This window comes from Lontra canadensis, unplaced genomic scaffold, assembly GCF_010015895.1.
Source record: "Lontra canadensis isolate GAN:19392208 unplaced genomic scaffold, GSC_riverotter_1.0 scaffold19, whole genome shotgun sequence".
Taxonomy (NCBI): domain Eukaryota; kingdom Metazoa; phylum Chordata; class Mammalia; order Carnivora; family Mustelidae; genus Lontra; species Lontra canadensis.
In genome coordinates this window covers 24,507,103-24,524,724 of record NW_022631013.1, presented here as the reverse complement: position 1 = coordinate 24,524,724, position 17,622 = coordinate 24,507,103, and the positions used below count along the sequence as shown (strand labels likewise).

General features: G+C 45.2%; 1 protein-coding gene across 8 annotated transcripts in view; it reads right to left on the bottom strand.

Moving 5' to 3' along the window:
• Positions 1-17,622, bottom strand: part of PALM2AKAP2 (PALM2 and AKAP2 fusion) — a 450,166-nt gene that overhangs the window by 16,050 nt on the left and 416,494 nt on the right. For all 8 annotated transcript variants that reach the window (XM_032860820.1, XM_032860821.1, XM_032860824.1 and 5 more), the window contains one exon: positions 15,067-17,467. In XM_032860820.1, coding sequence (XP_032716711.1) covers positions 15,067-17,467 — 2,401 coding nt within the window. The remainder of the gene's footprint in view (positions 1-15,066; positions 17,468-17,622) is intronic.

The following is a 17,622-nucleotide window of genomic DNA, read 5'->3' as shown; positions in this document are numbered from 1 at the left end:
TTACCAGGTCGATCATTTTCCAACTGATTCATGGGTGTCCAAATAATTTCCCAGCAGTCACCTCTCCAGTATTAACCTTCTAGAAAGCAGAGTCCATATTCACTGCTCTAAATTCACCCTTTCACACATACCACAGTAGGACCCCTGGATCATGGCACTTAGTTTATACTTCTGTGAAAGCCCCCTCGCATATTGACTTGTATCATACATGGTTGTTTAAGCTTCTCTTCTTAGTTAAGCTATAATGTCAACCCAGGATAGGGACGATTTCAACCATTATGAATCCCTTAACTCATCTGAATGTAAACTCCCTTAGAGCAGGACCTTGTCTGTCAAGGTCATTGCTGGATCCTGGTATCCACTGGTATTTGGCTCAAAGCAGGCGCTCGTGTTTGTGGAATGAACCACTAAGTATACTAAGTACATTATGACATTATGACATAAATGCAGCAGCCACCTGTTAAGTGCTTGTGAATTGGGATAAAATTCCCAGTAAAGAATCTGAGGAGAGTTTAAATGTTTTCACCAAAGCCATGAAACAAAGCCATCTTGGTCTACAGAAGAAGCACAGATTCGATGGCTTTGTAGGAATAGCAAGCACATTTATGTGGCATTTTATTTATAAGCTTCATGTCATTTGATTCTTACAACAACCCTGGGATGTAGTTAGGGTCAATGCCATGACATCTGTGAATGGTTTAGACCACAGAGACTCAGAGGCTAATGCCAGCCCAAGTTAATGTCAGCTAGAGTAACAGAGTTGGGTCTGGTCTGGAACGCAAATTGTGTTGATTATGGCTAAATTAGATGATGGAATGTATGCTGAAAGAGAATCATAAAAAGGTTGTGAAGGGTTAATATAGAGAAATAGTCAAGTATTGGACATTAAAAGACATTTTCCTGCTTATTCTTAATATTCCAGCAAAACCACCCATCCCTGCAGCACGTGTTACTGGTTCTAGCCACTAGAGGTCACCTAAGTAACAGGTTAGAAAGATGGCTGACAGGTCTGGAACGGCCACTTCCAAAGAGGTCCAGAGGTCTTTGAGAGAACAGATTTCTGATTAACCAACCCAATGTCAGAGCCTCAAGGGAAGCTGTCATGGGTTCCCCAGAGAAAGGAGACACAACAACCCATCCCATACCCTGACTTCTGGCCATCAGTCTGATTGGGATCAGGGGATGTCAGCTTGGCTGGGCTTCTCTGCTAGGACCTGTGATCTCCAACCATCCTACCCTCCTTCCCCCACTGATCCAGTACAGTTCAAACTACATACTGTGTGGTCTCAGCAATCACACAGATGGTCAAACAGCTGGAGGGGCATCTGCTCCATACCCAACCTCTTCCTCGGAGGGCCAAAGATTGTAGCCAACAGTCCTCTCGACAAGGATGCGTGAAGAAGTTTCTAATTCTCTTCCCCCAGCAATGGACACTGCACACACCACCATTGGTGGGGTCTCGGGGATCATCACATAGATGTGATGCAAAATGGTCTGTGCCACAGACCTGGGAAGTCCGTCTCACCTTTGCCCATGGCCCTGCAAGGCCCCTGGAAATTCCTTGGCCCAGAAGACGTACCCCATTACAATTCTGGAACAGTGATGGTTAACTTTGGTGCTCACCGGCGCATATAGCACACAGCACCTCCCAGTGTCAACATGTTCCATCCCCATTTGCTCCATCAAAACTTGCTCTCGTGTTTTTATTCACTTAGTGAATGACTGACTAGTTGATGGTAGCTGAAAGAGGCCTCTGTTTTCAATGGCAGACATCCTGCTGTCTAGCTCCTCATCTGGAATGCATACTCTACAAACTAGCTCTCTTGAAGGACACCCATCACTGTCCCTGTGAAACAGCATGAACAGAAAGCATCACGCAGATGTTGGGGCACACCTGTGTTGGTCTTGGCCAAAGGCTGGTCCCTGATATTTACAGAGCAGCAAGCAGGTGCAACATGAGTTCTACGGCATCTGACATAAGGAACCAACAGAATAAAACCAGGCAGGAATTCTCAGTGGAGGGTAGGAGACATTTTCAACTCCCCTTCATAAACATGATTTTGTTCAAACTATTCCTTCTAGAGTAACTTTATTCACTTATTAGTTATTATTTTTTAGTGTATTTTAAAAAAATTCCAATTTAGTGTACACACAGTGTTATATTCATTTCAGGTGTACAATATTGCGATTCAACAATTCTATACGTTACTCAGTGCTCATCATGATAAGTATACTCTTAATCCCCATCACCTGTTTCAAGCCCATCCCCCCACCCACCTCCCCTCTGGTGACCATCGGTTTGCTCTTTATATAGGTTAAGAGTCTGTTTCTTATTTTCTTTGTTCCTTTGTTTTGTTCCTTAAATTCCACATAGGAGTGAGCTCACACAGCATTTGTCTTCCTCTGCCTGACTTATTTCACTTAGCATTATATCTTCTAGATCCATCCATGTTGTTGCAAATGCCATTATTTCATTCTTTTTGATGGCTGAGTAATATTCCACTATAGATGCGTGTATGTAACTGTGTATATATGTGTGTGTATGTAATACATATATATATATATATATACAACGTCTTCTTTATTAATCTATCAGTGGACACTTGGGTTACTTCCATAGTTTAGCTATTGTAAATAATGCTGCAGTAAACATATTGTAAAAAATGCTGGAGGTGCCTGGGTGGCTCAGTGGGTTAAGCCTCTGCCTTTGGCTCAGGTCATGATCTCAGGGTCCTGGGATCAAGCCCTGTGTTGGGCTCTCTGCTCAGCAGGGAGCCTGCTTCTCCCTCTCCCTCTGCCTGCCTCTCTGCCTACTTGTGATTTCTCTCTGTGTCAAATAAATAAATACAATCTTAAAAAAAAATGCTGTAAAAATGTTGCATATATCTTTTTGAATTGGGTTTTTATATTCTTTGGGTAAATACTCATCGAGAGTAATTTTAGACTTTATAAGCTCTTAAAGATGTTGAAGGTAAGCAAGTTCACTTGGGTGGCATGATTCCGGAGGTTTTTGTAAAATTGTGTCCTGTTGGCTTAACTTTGCAAAAAGTCATACCAGCTGCTAACAAACAGTCATTGGTAGACACTTGGTTAAAGAAAGCTTTAAAAATAAAATGAGATGGATTTCTTTACCAGGGGACTTCTCCAAGGTTTTAGTGCAGCTGTGATCATGAATCACTAATTCAAGGATGGGTGTGTAGTATTTCTCAAATTAATCTAATGAGGGAACCTCATTTCATAAAATCCCTATTAATATCTCAAGGAAAACAGTTTATGAAATACTATTCTCTGGTGTACGCCAGTTACCTTAATGGGCTCACACAAGTTCAGCTAATAATTAAGTAGAGGCATGAAGCTTATGTACAAGCATTTTTACCATCATATATAACGACACATGTGGAAACAACAAAGACATCTGAACGTAGGAGACTGGTTAAATTAGTTTTGACTTACTCAGATAATGAGGTAGTATTTAGTTATCACAAATCATGTTTTAGTCTCTCAAATTTAGAGGAATAGTTAAGGTCATGAGAAAACACTCAAAATATTTAAAGAAAAAAAAAAAAACAGATTGCAAAAGCAGATCTATATCAGGGCTTTAAGAGTACAGGGTCTAGAGACAACTGCCAGGGTTCAAATCCCAGTTCGCCACTTACCAGCTGTGTGAAAGAAAGCAAAAGTGCATGTATGACATCTGGTAAAGCTGTTCTCTGAGTAAGACGAACAGTCCTGTGGTAGCAAAATGATAGCTTCCACGAGGAGGCCACATCCTAATCCCTAAGACCTGCCAAGATGTTGCCTTCATGGCAAAAGGACTTTGCAGGTGTGATGAAGGTAAGGGCTCTAAGTAGGGTAGACGATGCTGTATTACCCGGTTGGGCTTGATGTAACTACACGGGTCCTACTAAGAAGGAAGTAGGAGGGTCAGAGAGAGAAAGAGAGACTTGAAGGCATTATGCTGCTGGTTGTGAAGATGGCGGAAGGGGCTATGAGCCAAGAAATGCAGGCAGCCTCTCAAAGTGGAAAAGGGAAAAGGGAAGGAGCCAGGAAGAGTCCCTAGAAGGAACACAGCCCTTTTAACACACTGGTTTTAGCCCCCCCGACAAACACTGTCTCAGTCTTCTTGAGGAGCCATAAAAAAGTACCATGAACGGCGTGGCTTAACCAATGGCAATTTATTTTTTCACAGTTCTAGAGGCTGGACATCTAAAATCAGGGTGGCAGCATGGTTGGGTTCGAGTGAGAACTGTTCTCCTATTTTGCAGGTGGCCACATTTCACTGTGTCCTCCCATGGCCGAGACAGAGAGAGAGCTGGCACTAGGAGGGCACTAATACCATCCTGAGGGCCGTACTCTCCTGACTTCATCTAACACGAATTACCTCTCACGAAGTGCTCATCTCCACTGCGGGTTAGGGCTCAACCTATGAATTTTGGGGGGAACTCAATTCAATCCACAGCTGATACATTGTCAACTTCTGACCTCAGAACCGTAAGATAATAAATTTGTGTTGTTTAAAGCCCCTGCATTTGTGGTGATTTGTCTCAGCAGCGACAGGAAATTCATAAAAATATAAACCCAATATTATCTTCCATGTACGTATGTGCGTGCAGAAAACTAGGTAGAAATCCTAACTAGGATGGATTATGAGCCAGTTTTTGTCTACAATAAGCATGAATTAATTTAAAAATATAAAAGAAAGCAGAAAAAAATTCCTTTAAATATTGTTAGCCACGCTGAGTAAAGTAGATAAAGCTGCCTGCTTTAACTACTTAAACTACTTAACTACTTTAACTTCATGCACGCGGCAATACACACGCCTTTGCATCTCATTGATGAGCTGACGCTTCCCGGGGGCCTCACATCAGCACCGCTCACATCTGCGACAGTGACCCTCACAGGCTGTAGGTCTTCGAGGTGGACTACAGGGCACCTCACTCCAAATTAGTAAATAAATTAGTAAATGCTGTATCCCATCATGAGTGGAAAACTAAAAAACATGAATTTGTGAAATTTTCCCATTTCTGTTTTATAAAGAAACTATTATTATAGATAACTATTATTATAAATCATTAAGCCAGTTTCTGGTGGAGAGAGAGAAAGCCATGCCTTGGCTGCACTTCTGGATTTTCCAGGCAAGAAGGATTTCCCTTGGGCATCTGTGACGGGCTGTGTTGCCCCGGGGAGAGGGGGCGGCAGACACAGGAACCAGGAACCGGAGCAAGGACTGCATGTCCTCAGAACACACAGCTGTCACCACTGCTGACAGCCCAGACCCTCCTTCTGTAGGGACAAGGCTAACTTCTAACAGGCCAAGAATATGGGTTTCAAAAGTTTAGAAAATTATTTTGGCCAAACACTATGATTTGGGGGATTATTATATTCCATGTGTATGGTGTTGGAGTTCTTAAATCAAAGACCCTTTGTTTCTACATTTCTCAAAAGAAAAGAAAAAGCCATCACCCACTCTTACTTAAAAACCAAACCAAACTGAACAAAGACGCCCACCAGATGCCATGCCTTGGCCAGGCCTCCTTCAATGACCTCCTTTCTTCACGCAGCATGGGGATAAGATTGAAACATCTAAGACAGTCGACTCACAAGTCCCCAGAAAGAAATGAGCTCAGACTTGTATTTTCAATTTCACTTCCTCCCAGTAAAATGGAATATCCTGCCTGTCAGATCCAGGGCCCAGGTGCTGGTGGGGGCCAGCTGTGACCCACACCCTAAGGACTGGTCCCTGGTCCTTTCATCTCTTTTTCTGAAGGCCCACAGGGGTGGGAAAATGCAATGACATGAATCTTCACGTGGTCAGCCTAGCTCGGATGAGAAATACAGCCCTGCCTGGTGAAAAAAGTCTGAGAAATTAACAAGTATTATTCCTTAAAGGTCGGGGTGTTGGATGAGTTGTTGGATGATATTGGGTCATCCCCTATGAACAGGACTAGATGGTGAAACCTCTAGAAGGAAAGAGCTCTGCTTCTTTAGGGGAAGCAGAGTGTACAACCAAAAAAGCAAAAAATTTAGTTAAAATAGGAAGAATGAAAATCATGGCAAGTACCAATTTTCCCATCAAGACCTTTTCGTTAAACGCATTTCCACCAACATGGTGGGTCCGACTATGTGATGATTACCACTCCGCCCCCCCAAAAAAGAGGGAAAGAAAAAAGGAAACAATTTTATGGACTTGCAATCTGATTGTCCTCTAACACACTTTGTTTTTTGAAATCACAGCTGACTGTGGAAAACTAATTCCTGAACTCAGATTCTGTGACACTTTCATTGTAATGAAGTAAACATGAAAATGCACCAGCTAGGAGTAGAAAGAGATTTTATAATGCATGTTTTGATTTTTATTTTAGGTTCACAGTAGCTACAGAAGAGCAACCTCGAAAGTAATTCTGTAAGGTTTTCGAGGACTTTTCTCAAAACATAACCATAACTATAATAACCACAAAACAGTTAATTCTTCTGGGGAGACTTCTGTGTCCTGGGCACAGTTCTAACCTATGGATGAGGTTGGTACTATCTTATTCCCATTTACTGGTGAGGAAATGGGAGTTTACAGAGGTGAAGTAAGTCGGTCACACAGTCAGCAAGCAGGGGAGTCAGGATTTGAACTGCAGACACAAGTCCAGAGACGTGATGGTCACATGTAGGCACCTAATTTCCCTTAACTATAGTTTTTTTTATAGAAGGCATGAATTTATATTTGAGAAGTAAAGACAGGCTGGAAATACCTGTGAGGTCAGACTTAGGTTTTGGGAAACTTTTGAAGTTTATAGGGAAAAGTTATGAGAGATAAAATATCACAACATGAAATACAGGATGTACTCCTTGGTGCCCGAATGGCCATGTCTTACACACTCCCCACCACCGCCCCTAGTTAGCCCACCCCTGAAGTAGTAGGTTAGTCACAAAGATCAAATAGGTCTGAAATGCCAATCTCCTGAGGGAAGTAACAGCAGGTCACGATGGTTAGTAAGAGACGTAGTCATATCCTGACCAGACTCCAGCAATCACAGGGGACATCCTGCTCCCACGCCTGGCTTTGATTAGCTCATATTTCTTACCGGAGGTAGAGCAGGGATCTTATAAGAATTAGGTCCTTTGATTCATCTTTTCTTTCTCAGCTTACGATGACATCTTTTTTGGCAGGCGGTGGAGCCGGATTTTTCAGAAGCTGGTCTAACTTGGAACATGGAGTAGCCACACATAGGGGTCAAGGGTAAGGAGCAAGGACACTATGAGGTGGCCCCAGAAAGGCTAGAGCCCCAATGGAAGGCAACCCAGGCACGCTGAATATGTCAGAAGACCAGCACAAGGAGCAGTGACAGAAGAACTTGCTTACAGAAGGGAACTAAACCCATGGAATGTAGTGCCTTTTCCAAAGTTCTTCTTGCCAGAAGATACACCCCAGAGACGTTGCATGGAAGGAAGACGGGAGGTCCCTATCTTCTCAGGAGTGAGGCTGACATGTTTAACCATGGCAGCTGTCCCTTTCAAACCTTGGAGGAGAATGTCCAAAAAAGAACTCTGAATTCTATCATTTGAAAAGCCCTCCCGTCATCACATACACTCACCCCTTGCCAAACACTCCTTCAATCTAACCTTTTCTTGACCATTCCTTCCCAAATGGCATGCATTTTTTTAAATGAACGTAGTTGGGGCACTTGGCTTGGCTCAGTGGGTGAAACATCTGACTCTTGATTTCAGCTCAGATCATGATCTCAGGGTCAAGAGATCAGCCCCATGACGGGCTCTGCGCTTAGCATGGAGTCTGCCTGAGATTCTCCCTCTGCCCTCCCCCCACTGGGGCACTCTAACTCACTCACTTATAAAAATATTTAAAAAAAAATGAACGTATTTGCTGGGTTCAGATGAACTAAAACACAGGGAGCTTCTGGTCCAAGGCAGAAGGATCAACCTTGAGCAAACGGGAACAGCAGAAAGCCGTCATGGTGCTCAATGACCACCAGCGAACACAGTTGCCTTTGGCCCCACTCTATCAAACATGTTTGGTTAATGGAACGAACACTTATTCCTGCTCGTCCTCAAACTAAGAAATTGATTCCTTGTTTGAGTACCCAATCCTTCCAACGGCTTCAGGGAATGGACCTGCTCCTAGAGTGAGTGACTGTGTTTCTTTCTGGGGAACGAACATTCAGAAAGAACTCATGGGCGCCATCAGGCTAGACAGCTGACACAGACTACGCTCGTCCCCTCCTCCATCGGCTCAGATCTTTGGACAGCACCAGCAATTTTGCCTACTGTAATTTGGAGCACTGGAATTAAGGTCTGGAACCACTGGGATCACTAGGGCAGCACTGTCTCATGGCCTCTGGGAGCAAACTCATTCACCCAAACCACAGTGAGCAAAGGATTTCAGAGCTATAGTGGTTCCAAAAAGCAGAGGGCAGGAGGGACCCAAGACAATGCAGGGGTCAGGCCTGAGACTGGGAGAGGGTGGGAGGAGACTGAGCTCAATCACTGTTGGCTGGAGAGGGGAGCTGTTACGACTAGACAGCTTGTAGATCTCTAGAGCAGAGGCGCAGGTTCTGCAGAGGACAAGAAAGGGTATAGAAAGAATACGGACTTTGGAATCAAATGAGCCCGGGTTTGAAAGTGGCTCTGTCACTTCCTGGCTAAGTGACCTCAGGCAGGTCTTAATCTCTCTGGACTCTGGTATTAATTCCTTGAAAAGGGAATAATATTATAGGTCCATGATCTCTTATGTGTGGTTTCAAAATCCAAACAAAGCTCTGAAAACCAAGACATACCCTATTTGACAACAAAACCTGACAAGATCTGGCATGAGGCTCTTCTTAGGCTTTATTTATCCCACTTAATGTAACTAAGTCTTCCTAAGTTTTATAGTAGAAATCTAATTTGTTGATAGGGTGTTGCTTCCAGACCCCATCCCGGGTGGGTTAAGTAACAGTATAGGCCTTGTATTGCTTTTCTAAATAAGAGTTTATACACTTTGTGGCTTTTCTGAAATCAGGAAAACTGAATATATCTGGCCTCAAGGACTTGGATAATTCGTTATGACATCTTAAAAGACTGATGGGCAGATTAAATGAGCAAATGAAAAAAACTGAGAAAAATGTGTGTGAAATAACTCATATAGTACACTATTTAAGGTCTTGGTAACCCACGGTACCATGATTAGGCTTGTGTCACCAGAGAATGTTCAGGAAATGTGGTAGTCATAGGCATAATGCTCTGCAAGATGTTCCACATTAAGCTTTAGTACTTTCATAAGGCCAGCTGGACCCCTGTAGTTTGTATAATCTGTGGCTGCCTGTAGGAAAGGGAGACAGCAGATACCCTGGAAGGAGAGCCCTCTCTCACTTGGGTCTATGACAGAATGTTTCCACCAGTTGCTAATACAAGGTCTTCTACTGTGGAGCAAGGAGGGCATCTGAAGTGAGACTTGGTCTCATCCATTCTAATTTTGCATGGAAAAAGCCATCAAGCTCTCCTTCATGAGTACTGTGCTGACATAAATATTTTTTTTTTTCTGTCCAGGACTTTGTAATATTTGAAGATAATGAAGGGGAAAGAAAAAAGACCCAATCACTAATCTTTATAATAATGTAAAGGTCACCACATGCTCAATCTTAATTCAAACTGACAGTCGAAGTTGAAACTCCGTGGAAATTTTATCTTTATAAGATGCATAACTATCATATCTTTCCACATATTAAAAGACATGAATAGACACTCCAAGTTATAAAACTCAATATCCACACCTTCTGCTTTCCCACTCCCCATACTGTCCCACTGAGCAAATTATTTGATGTGGTAGACCAGTTCAACATCTGGCACGAAAACGGAAACTATTTTAAAAAACTAAATTCATCATCACCTAACTAGCTGGGTTTCTCTGTCACGCCTAGAAATTGGAAGTGAAACCAGGATATCTATTAATAGACAACAGGCGCTAAAGTGAGAACTGTCTGTTGACAGCCTCAATCTGAAAGACATTTGAAAAGATCCAAATCGTAACTTCGACAAAAAGTTTGGGTTTTCCTCCCAAGCTTGATCGTCAAGGGTATCTGCAGCAGTGCTGTAGGCTGCTCCTTCAAGTTAGGCTAAGGCACCTACTGGAATGCTTCCTTTCTTCTCTACTTTTGAGTACTGTCAACAGAAGGCACACATGTGTTCACTCTTGGGAATATGGCCTCTCACACAACACACAGCCTTTGTCAAGATGGCAACGGGCCTTCAGAAGTTCTTGTACACAGGAAGAGCTTAATAAAAGCTGGTGGAATGGACTCATTAAAGCAGCTCTTCACTGTCTGGCTCCAAACCAACTTTCTTTCATTTTGTTTTAAATCTCTTCCTTTAACCCATCCTAACCTTACTTAAGTACCTCAAGCATACCAGCTCTCTCTTCCTTTTGGGCCTCCTTAGGTGCTTTTCTTTTTTACTGGAACAACTGCCCCCCACCCCTAAACCCAACTTCTTTCTACCCTTCAGTTCAAAGCTTGGATAGTAGCTTCCTAAGAAAGGAAGACTTCTCTTATACCCTCAGTGAGGTGATCTCCCTTGATATGGGCTCCTATAGGTTTTCATGCGTCTCTACCATGAAACTGTCATCTTTGTCTCATGTTGTTTCTCTCATTGAACTGTAAGTTCCCTGAAGGCAGGAACTGCATCTGCCTTACTCACCTCTGTATGAGCAAAAGTCACATAGACCCTATTTAAGTGAAACGTCTTCCTTTAAAATCACGTAAGAGCCAACAAGATAAAATTTCCAAAATAATTTTGCTAATCACTTGCCTTTGAGAATGACAATATCTTTTTAAAAATATCTTCTCGGGGGGTGCCTGGGTGGCTCAGTGGGTTGGGGCCTCTGCCTTCGGCTCAGGTCATGATCCCAGGGTCCTGGGATTGAGCCCCACGTCGGGCTCTCTGCTCAGCGGGGAGCCTGCTTCCTCCTCTCCCTGACTCTCTGCCTGCTTGTGATCTCTGTCTGTCAAATAAATAAATAAAATCTTTCAAAAAAAAAAAATAAAAATATCTTCTCGGGGCTCCTGGGTGGCTCAGTGGATGGGCCTCTGCCTTCAGCTCAGGTCATGATCTCAGAGTTCTAGGATCAAGCCCCACATTGGGATCTTTGCTCAGCGGGGAGCCTGCTTCCCCCTCCCCCACCACCTGCCTCTCTGCCTACTTGTGCTTTCTCTCTCTGTGTCAAATAAATAAGTAAAATCTTAAAAAAAAAAAAAATCTTCTCAACCTCTGAAAGGCAAGGAAACTAACAGCAAAAACAAGTTATCTTTTCAACACCTGGGGAATGGTTGGGGGGAATCAACAGATTCGCTTTTCCCGATGACATCCTGGCTCTCAGTGGATTCTACTTCCCTTAGGTTTTAGGATTCCAGCTTGTTTCCAGCATGCTCTCCACCAGAGGAAAGTTAAAAATTGTATTTTTCATCACCTAATATTGAATCGTCAAGCTGAGTCATGCAACAAACCAGCTGAATCACGTCTTCTGATGGCAGATGCAGAGTAACGCAGTAGGAACGTAGCATCATCTCCACGCACGAAACCAAAGTTGGAACCAGCGGTTTCAACCCTGGCTATGAATCGTCTAGTTTGGCTGCTCACAGTGATGTGTCAGCCTCCTCCCTGATCATAAACTTGGGAGGCTGGCTGGCCAAGCACTACTCCAAACATTTCCAGGCACAGATAGAAAGAAAATTACATTTTGTATTCAGTTTTTTGTTTTTTTTTTTTTTTCCCAATCTATGTTGTAATTCTGGTAAGGCCTGCCACCTACTTAGAGATAAACATGAAGGAAGGAGGTACACACGCGTCATTATCATAACTATGTTCAGTGCAACAGTTAGACCATTGCAGTACACAGACTTGCCTGGATGAATCATCATGTAGAATCAATCCTCCAGGAGGAGAGATGGGGGAGGATATTAGCACGAGCATAGAGGGATGTGCTGGGAAAATCAGCCCTGGGCTGCTAGGATGCTGAGGGCAAACACAGAACCCTATCTTATTTTAAGCCTGGTGGGGAAGCCCAAGAGACCACAGCAGGTCAGGGAACAGAGGAAAGTGTTGAAATATTTTATTTTTTTCATATACTAGAAATAAAGGAGGGGAGCAATACAGCAGGAGGTTCAATTAAGAGGTAAAGAAAACTGAAAATACCCACTGCGCACATGCACTTTAAGGAAGGTTTTATAATCAAATAATGTAAAGGGAGGCTTAGGCAGGTAAAGCCAGCTATAAATGATAGGAGAGCCATGTGAGTATCTACTTTCCATGTGAGGAGAAATTGCTCAGATGCTTGAAGAACATTCCTTCGCCAGACTTCAAGTTCTTATGAGGCCCTTCAGCATCATTAACTTGTGAAGTAGGCTCCTCAGACTGGGCTGTATTCAAGTGGTATGAAAACTTTTTCTAGGATACTATATAGAATGCCCACTAGCACCTCTGTGCCAGGCTAGCCCACAAAAATTTAAATTTAACTTGACAACTAAGGATCTTTGGGGAAAGCCAACCAGTCCCTATTAAGCACGTGCACGCACACGCACACACACACACACACAAATGCCCTTGAAAGTTTTCTTTGCCTCACTCAGCTGGCCATTGCCCTGTGACCTACAGGAATTAAAAACTGTATCAAGAAAGTCACCATGCTTTTCCTCTTTCTCTTCCCTTTCTTTTCTTCATGAATAATTTAGTCCAAAAGCCACTGGGGAGGGCTCAACAAGATGGTGTCTGCAGTGGGGGTGGGAGGAGTCACAGTGATTCAGAATGGTGTGCTGGAGTTTATAGCAGGGTAGGTGGGTATTGGTATTGGGCATATGGTATTGGAGCCTAAGGTGGGTAAGGAAAATAGGAGACTGGTTACATAAGGTGAGGAAGGGACTGATGAAATAATAAATATAATGAGGGTAGCAAGAACCAGGTATTTTGTTGTCAAAAGGAGGTTACAAATATGGAGAATATGAATGCCGTGGTATTAAATTAGAGTTAAAGGTATCAAGGTGAGCTCATGGTTTTCAAAACAGGTAGGAAGGCAGGTAGGTGGACAGATAGACAGACAGATGGAATCTGTGTATATTCTCTAATTCTGCTTGTTGGGAGGCCTGGGAGCAGTGATGATCCAATGACAATGAGCACACCAAGCTCCCAGATTTTGGTTTCTAAATTCCATTCTCCACTAAAAAGGAATTAGTGCTGTTTGAAGAAATGGCTAATTTCAGGGTTAGGAAAGTATAAGATGAGACTGGAACATCTGTGGCATCAGAAAGCAAGGACACGCCCAGAGAATAATGAGGACATGTCAAAAGGATGCTGCAGTTAGCTTGAAAGAGTTCCCTAAGTTATATCTAAACACATTAAGAATAAAAAATCATAGAAATGGATTCTAACCCACAGAATATAATAGGAATCCATATGACCACGTTGACATAAATAGATAAATGAATAAAGTCTGATAAGGAGTGGGATAAAGATTACACAGTACCAAAGTAACTCCCCACAGAATATTTATTAATTACAAAGGACATAGTAATTTTACTGCAGAAGCCTGTCAGACACTCCCGCAAACAAGTGATCAAAATTAATATCATGTGAAAAAAGTCAGTATCTGTCCCTGTAAGGGACACCTGATTGGATATAGTGAGAAGAATATAGCATCATTCTTGTGGTATTCCTACCAAATATGCATTACCTGAAGGTACCCATGTGAAAGCATAGACAAACCCACATTGAGGGACATTCTACAAAATTGGGCGTGATGGAGCATCAGTGTTGGCAATTTACTCTCTCGAATGGTTCAAAATAAAACATATTTGTACTATACTTGGAAACTTTTCTTTAGGTTGAGATTATTTCAAAGCTAAAAATTAATAACCAAAAGAGTTACCTTGAGTCACTGTAGATTTGATGGAAGCCACATGCCAAGATGGGACTAGGATCTGGATAAACCAAGTCAAATGCCAGCAAGTATATGTTACAGTAATGCTTTTCACATGGTCTCCAGTGAAAGAAGTTTCCCCCTCAGTCTGTCATGAACCAATACTTTTAAAAAACACAGAATTCCGCGCTTGGATTTGAGGACAATATCAAATTGCAACAAGAATGGTCAAATGCTCACTCTCCCTGTCTGGACTGATTCAGTTACCAGTCCACACTGTTACCAGTGTGGACTGGTAACAAGCAGTTTATGGACTAGCCCAGACCACACTTCGAGCAGCATTTTCCTGCACTAGGATGTGTGGTGCTCTGACAGCCATCATATCCAAATGGGAAATAAAAACAACTGGTCACACTGTTAATTCACAATGACGGCAACATGAATTACCACCATAATTAAATAACATCAACCATTTATACAAAGCATTCAAGAAAGGGACAGCCCAGGCAATGGGAAGGGACGAAAGACCTTCAGGGTAACTCCATCTCTCCAAATGTGGTGAAGACAGGCCAAGAATGAATGAGACCACCCCTGATTCCAAAGCAACTGCATTGTGGTGACTAAAAGGAAGACAAATCCAATCATACAGAAGAAAGACAAAAACATCTGCTATGGGTCGGTCTGTAACACAGGGTCATGACTGTCATTGCTAGGAAGGGACCTGGTTTGGAAGGGGTTAGCAGAGCACATCCCCCAAATCACATGGGTTTGATTTAACCACAGAGACCAAGGGTCAGGCTACTGACTCCAAGCCGGCCCCCACACAGGCTTGCTCTGCCAGGGTCTGTACCACACACGGCCCCTCCTTCAGTCAGAGGCAGCCCTTTCCAATAGAAGACAACAATTCTCTACTAAAGCAAACTCAGAGCAGAACAACGAGAAAGAAGCAATTGCACCCTCAGGGAAATGGCACGCCATCCAGGTTCGGAGTTCTTCTTGGGGACATTCTGACTTCAGTTGCCTGTCCCTGGATGCTAAAACCCTCGCGTCGCACCCTCCATCCCTGCCCCGCCCCAAACATGAATTCTAGCCACACACAGAGGAGGCTCCACAAGAAACACATAAGCTGAAATCAACCTTTGTGCACAGCATCTGTGTCTGGCGCGTGCTTTGCTTACCTGGCGCGGTTTTGTAGCACGATGTCCGGGAGGGCAGCGACGGGGCGTTCTTTGCCCGGGGGCTCTGGGTGTTCTGCAAGACTTGCCTCTGCCTCTTCAGCTCCTCTTCCCTCTCCTGGGCTGCTCTGATCTCTTCCTCGATCATGGACAAAGTCCGCTGCTTCCTGGACCTCAGCTTGAAGGGCCCAACCATCACATCGGACTCCTGAGTGGCCAGGAGCGAGGCTGTGCTTCTCAGCTCAGCTGCCTCCGAGTACTTGCTGAAGTAGCTCCCCTCCGGTCTGGTCTCCTCCATGTTCACCGGGCCACTGGGCTGCGCTGCCGGCGGCGACTGGGAGGGCCCCCTTTCCCTGAGTGCCCGGTCTTCGGCAGGCAGAATCTTTGGTAACACCTCCCTTTTCTCTTGAACGGGAGAGGACACCTGGGGTGGCTCGAACATGCTCTGAGGCTTCTCTGAGCCGGGAGCCCCAGTTCCGGTTTCTTCTAGAGTTGCCCCAGGTCCCTGCTGCTCTTTCCCACCCTTGCTGGTTTCAGACACGGCTCTATCCACTTGCTCAGCTATGGCTTGTTGAATGGCATTCTGCACCAGGAGACCAGCCTGATATTCCAAGGGATCATCCACTGATGGTGAATCTCCCAGTATAGACGAAGGGGAATAGAAACCGTGATCACTAAATGACTTGGAGACGCCTTCTCCCCGGCCCTCTGAAGGGTTGTCAGTTTGTGGAGTCTGGGGCAGAGAAAAATCAGCCAGTGAGTTCTCCTGGAGGGCGTTGGTGGTCTCGTTGGACGCCCCGCTGTCACTGATGTTGTCCATGCTAAAATCATTGGACAGGGTCTCCAGGACAGTGGTATCCTGGGACCTCACCGACAATTCATCCAAACCAGAGTCAAGCTCCTCTTGGGTGAGAGAAACATTGACTGACCTGGAAAACTGATCCAGGATCCCGGGGTCCTCATCCTTGACCACAGTGAGGACAGCCCGGGCACTCGTAAACTCCCCATCCTCTGCCCACAGTTTGGATAAGGGCCCGCGTTTGGAAGGCTCACTGTAGGGCCCTTCTTTCTCCTGAGGAGCTGTGCTGCCCTGGCTTCCCCCCAAAGACTGGCTGTCCAGGGCACAGCTGGCCTTCTGCCCCTTGGCTGCTGGTGCACCACCGTCTTCCAGCGGTCCCCCGATGGAAGCTGGTCTCGAGATGGTCAGGGGCTTTTCTGAGTTGACTGACCCCAAAGGCCTGTAAAAGGGCTTGATAGAGAAGAGCCTGGGGGTACTCTGGCCCTTGGCCACCGTTTGCCTGGAGCTCTCCATGAGCTGGAACTGCTTGCGAGCAGCAGAGAAGTCTATCTGCTCAGTGACGATGTCCTCCTTGGCATGGTCAGGGGCGCTGGCGTGCTCGCGGGAGGGGGCGGGGGCCACGCAGGGCTGCGGTGGGGGGGGCTGCTGCTGCGTGAGCAGCAGCTCCTGCTGCGCCCTTCTCTCCTTGCGCTCCTTGTACTTCTTGTGCGACTCCAAATGCTCCTCGTCCAGCTGCTCCTCAATGGTCTTCTCCTGGGGAGGATTCCACCATTTGGCCGCGATGCCGGGATTCTTCTTCACCGCCTGGCTCCGGATGAGCTCTCTCCTTTCCTTTTCCAGCTCCAGCATCTCTTCCGAAGGTCTCACTTTCCTGACACAGTACTGCTCCTTCTCATTCTCATCATCCTCAAAGAGCCTGGAGGGCTTCTTGTCCTCGTGGAAGGCGCGCAGCTCAAACTTGGCCTCCTTCTTCAGCGTGGTGAGCGTGAGCTCCCCATCACGGCCCGAGCACCGCGAGTTGCTGGAGGAGCCGGGGCTCGCAGGGGCCTGGGGGCTGTCCCCCCGCAGGTCTCGGGGCTGGGCAGGGGAGTGGCCGTTGGCTTTTCCACCCTCTGCCATGGCGTCAGAGTAACTGGTGCTGAGCTCAGTGTGGGGAGGGGCCTGTCTGCCAGCTGCCCTCTCGGTGGGTTCCGGCTGGATGGCCGCCTGGGCAGGTGGGCTTGCGCTGCCCACCACGATGGCTGCTCCGGGCTCCGGGGACGAGGTACCGTTGTAAGTTCCGTCCACAGCAGAGTCACAGCAGCTGGCTTCCAGCACCTCGTCTAGATAGCGGATCTCTCTGGCCACATCATTATCCAGAGCTTCATGGTGATCACTGAGGAGGCCGTTGTGTGGGGGTGAGTAGAAAGGAGAGGCGTGGTCCATGGAATGTGGGGTAGGCGTGGTCCCGGGAACACTTTTACATTCTGCGACGGAGACCTCAATTTCCATGTTTTTGTGATCTGGGGGAAGGGAGCTGGTTGCAGGCTCCAAGGGGTTGGCCCTGCTGCAGTTGTCTCTCTGGTTTTTTAGCCGGATATCATCCTCAGAGAGCTGGGGAGGCTTCTGCAATAAAGAGAGGAGGAAAGGCAGAGTTAGATACTAAATCTCTTATGGAGGAGAAGCCTTGAGAAATTAGTTGGTAACTGACAGGAAGGAAAACTGAAACACGACAAGGTCTCCGGAACAGAGATTTTCCTTCTAGTAATTCTTCACATACT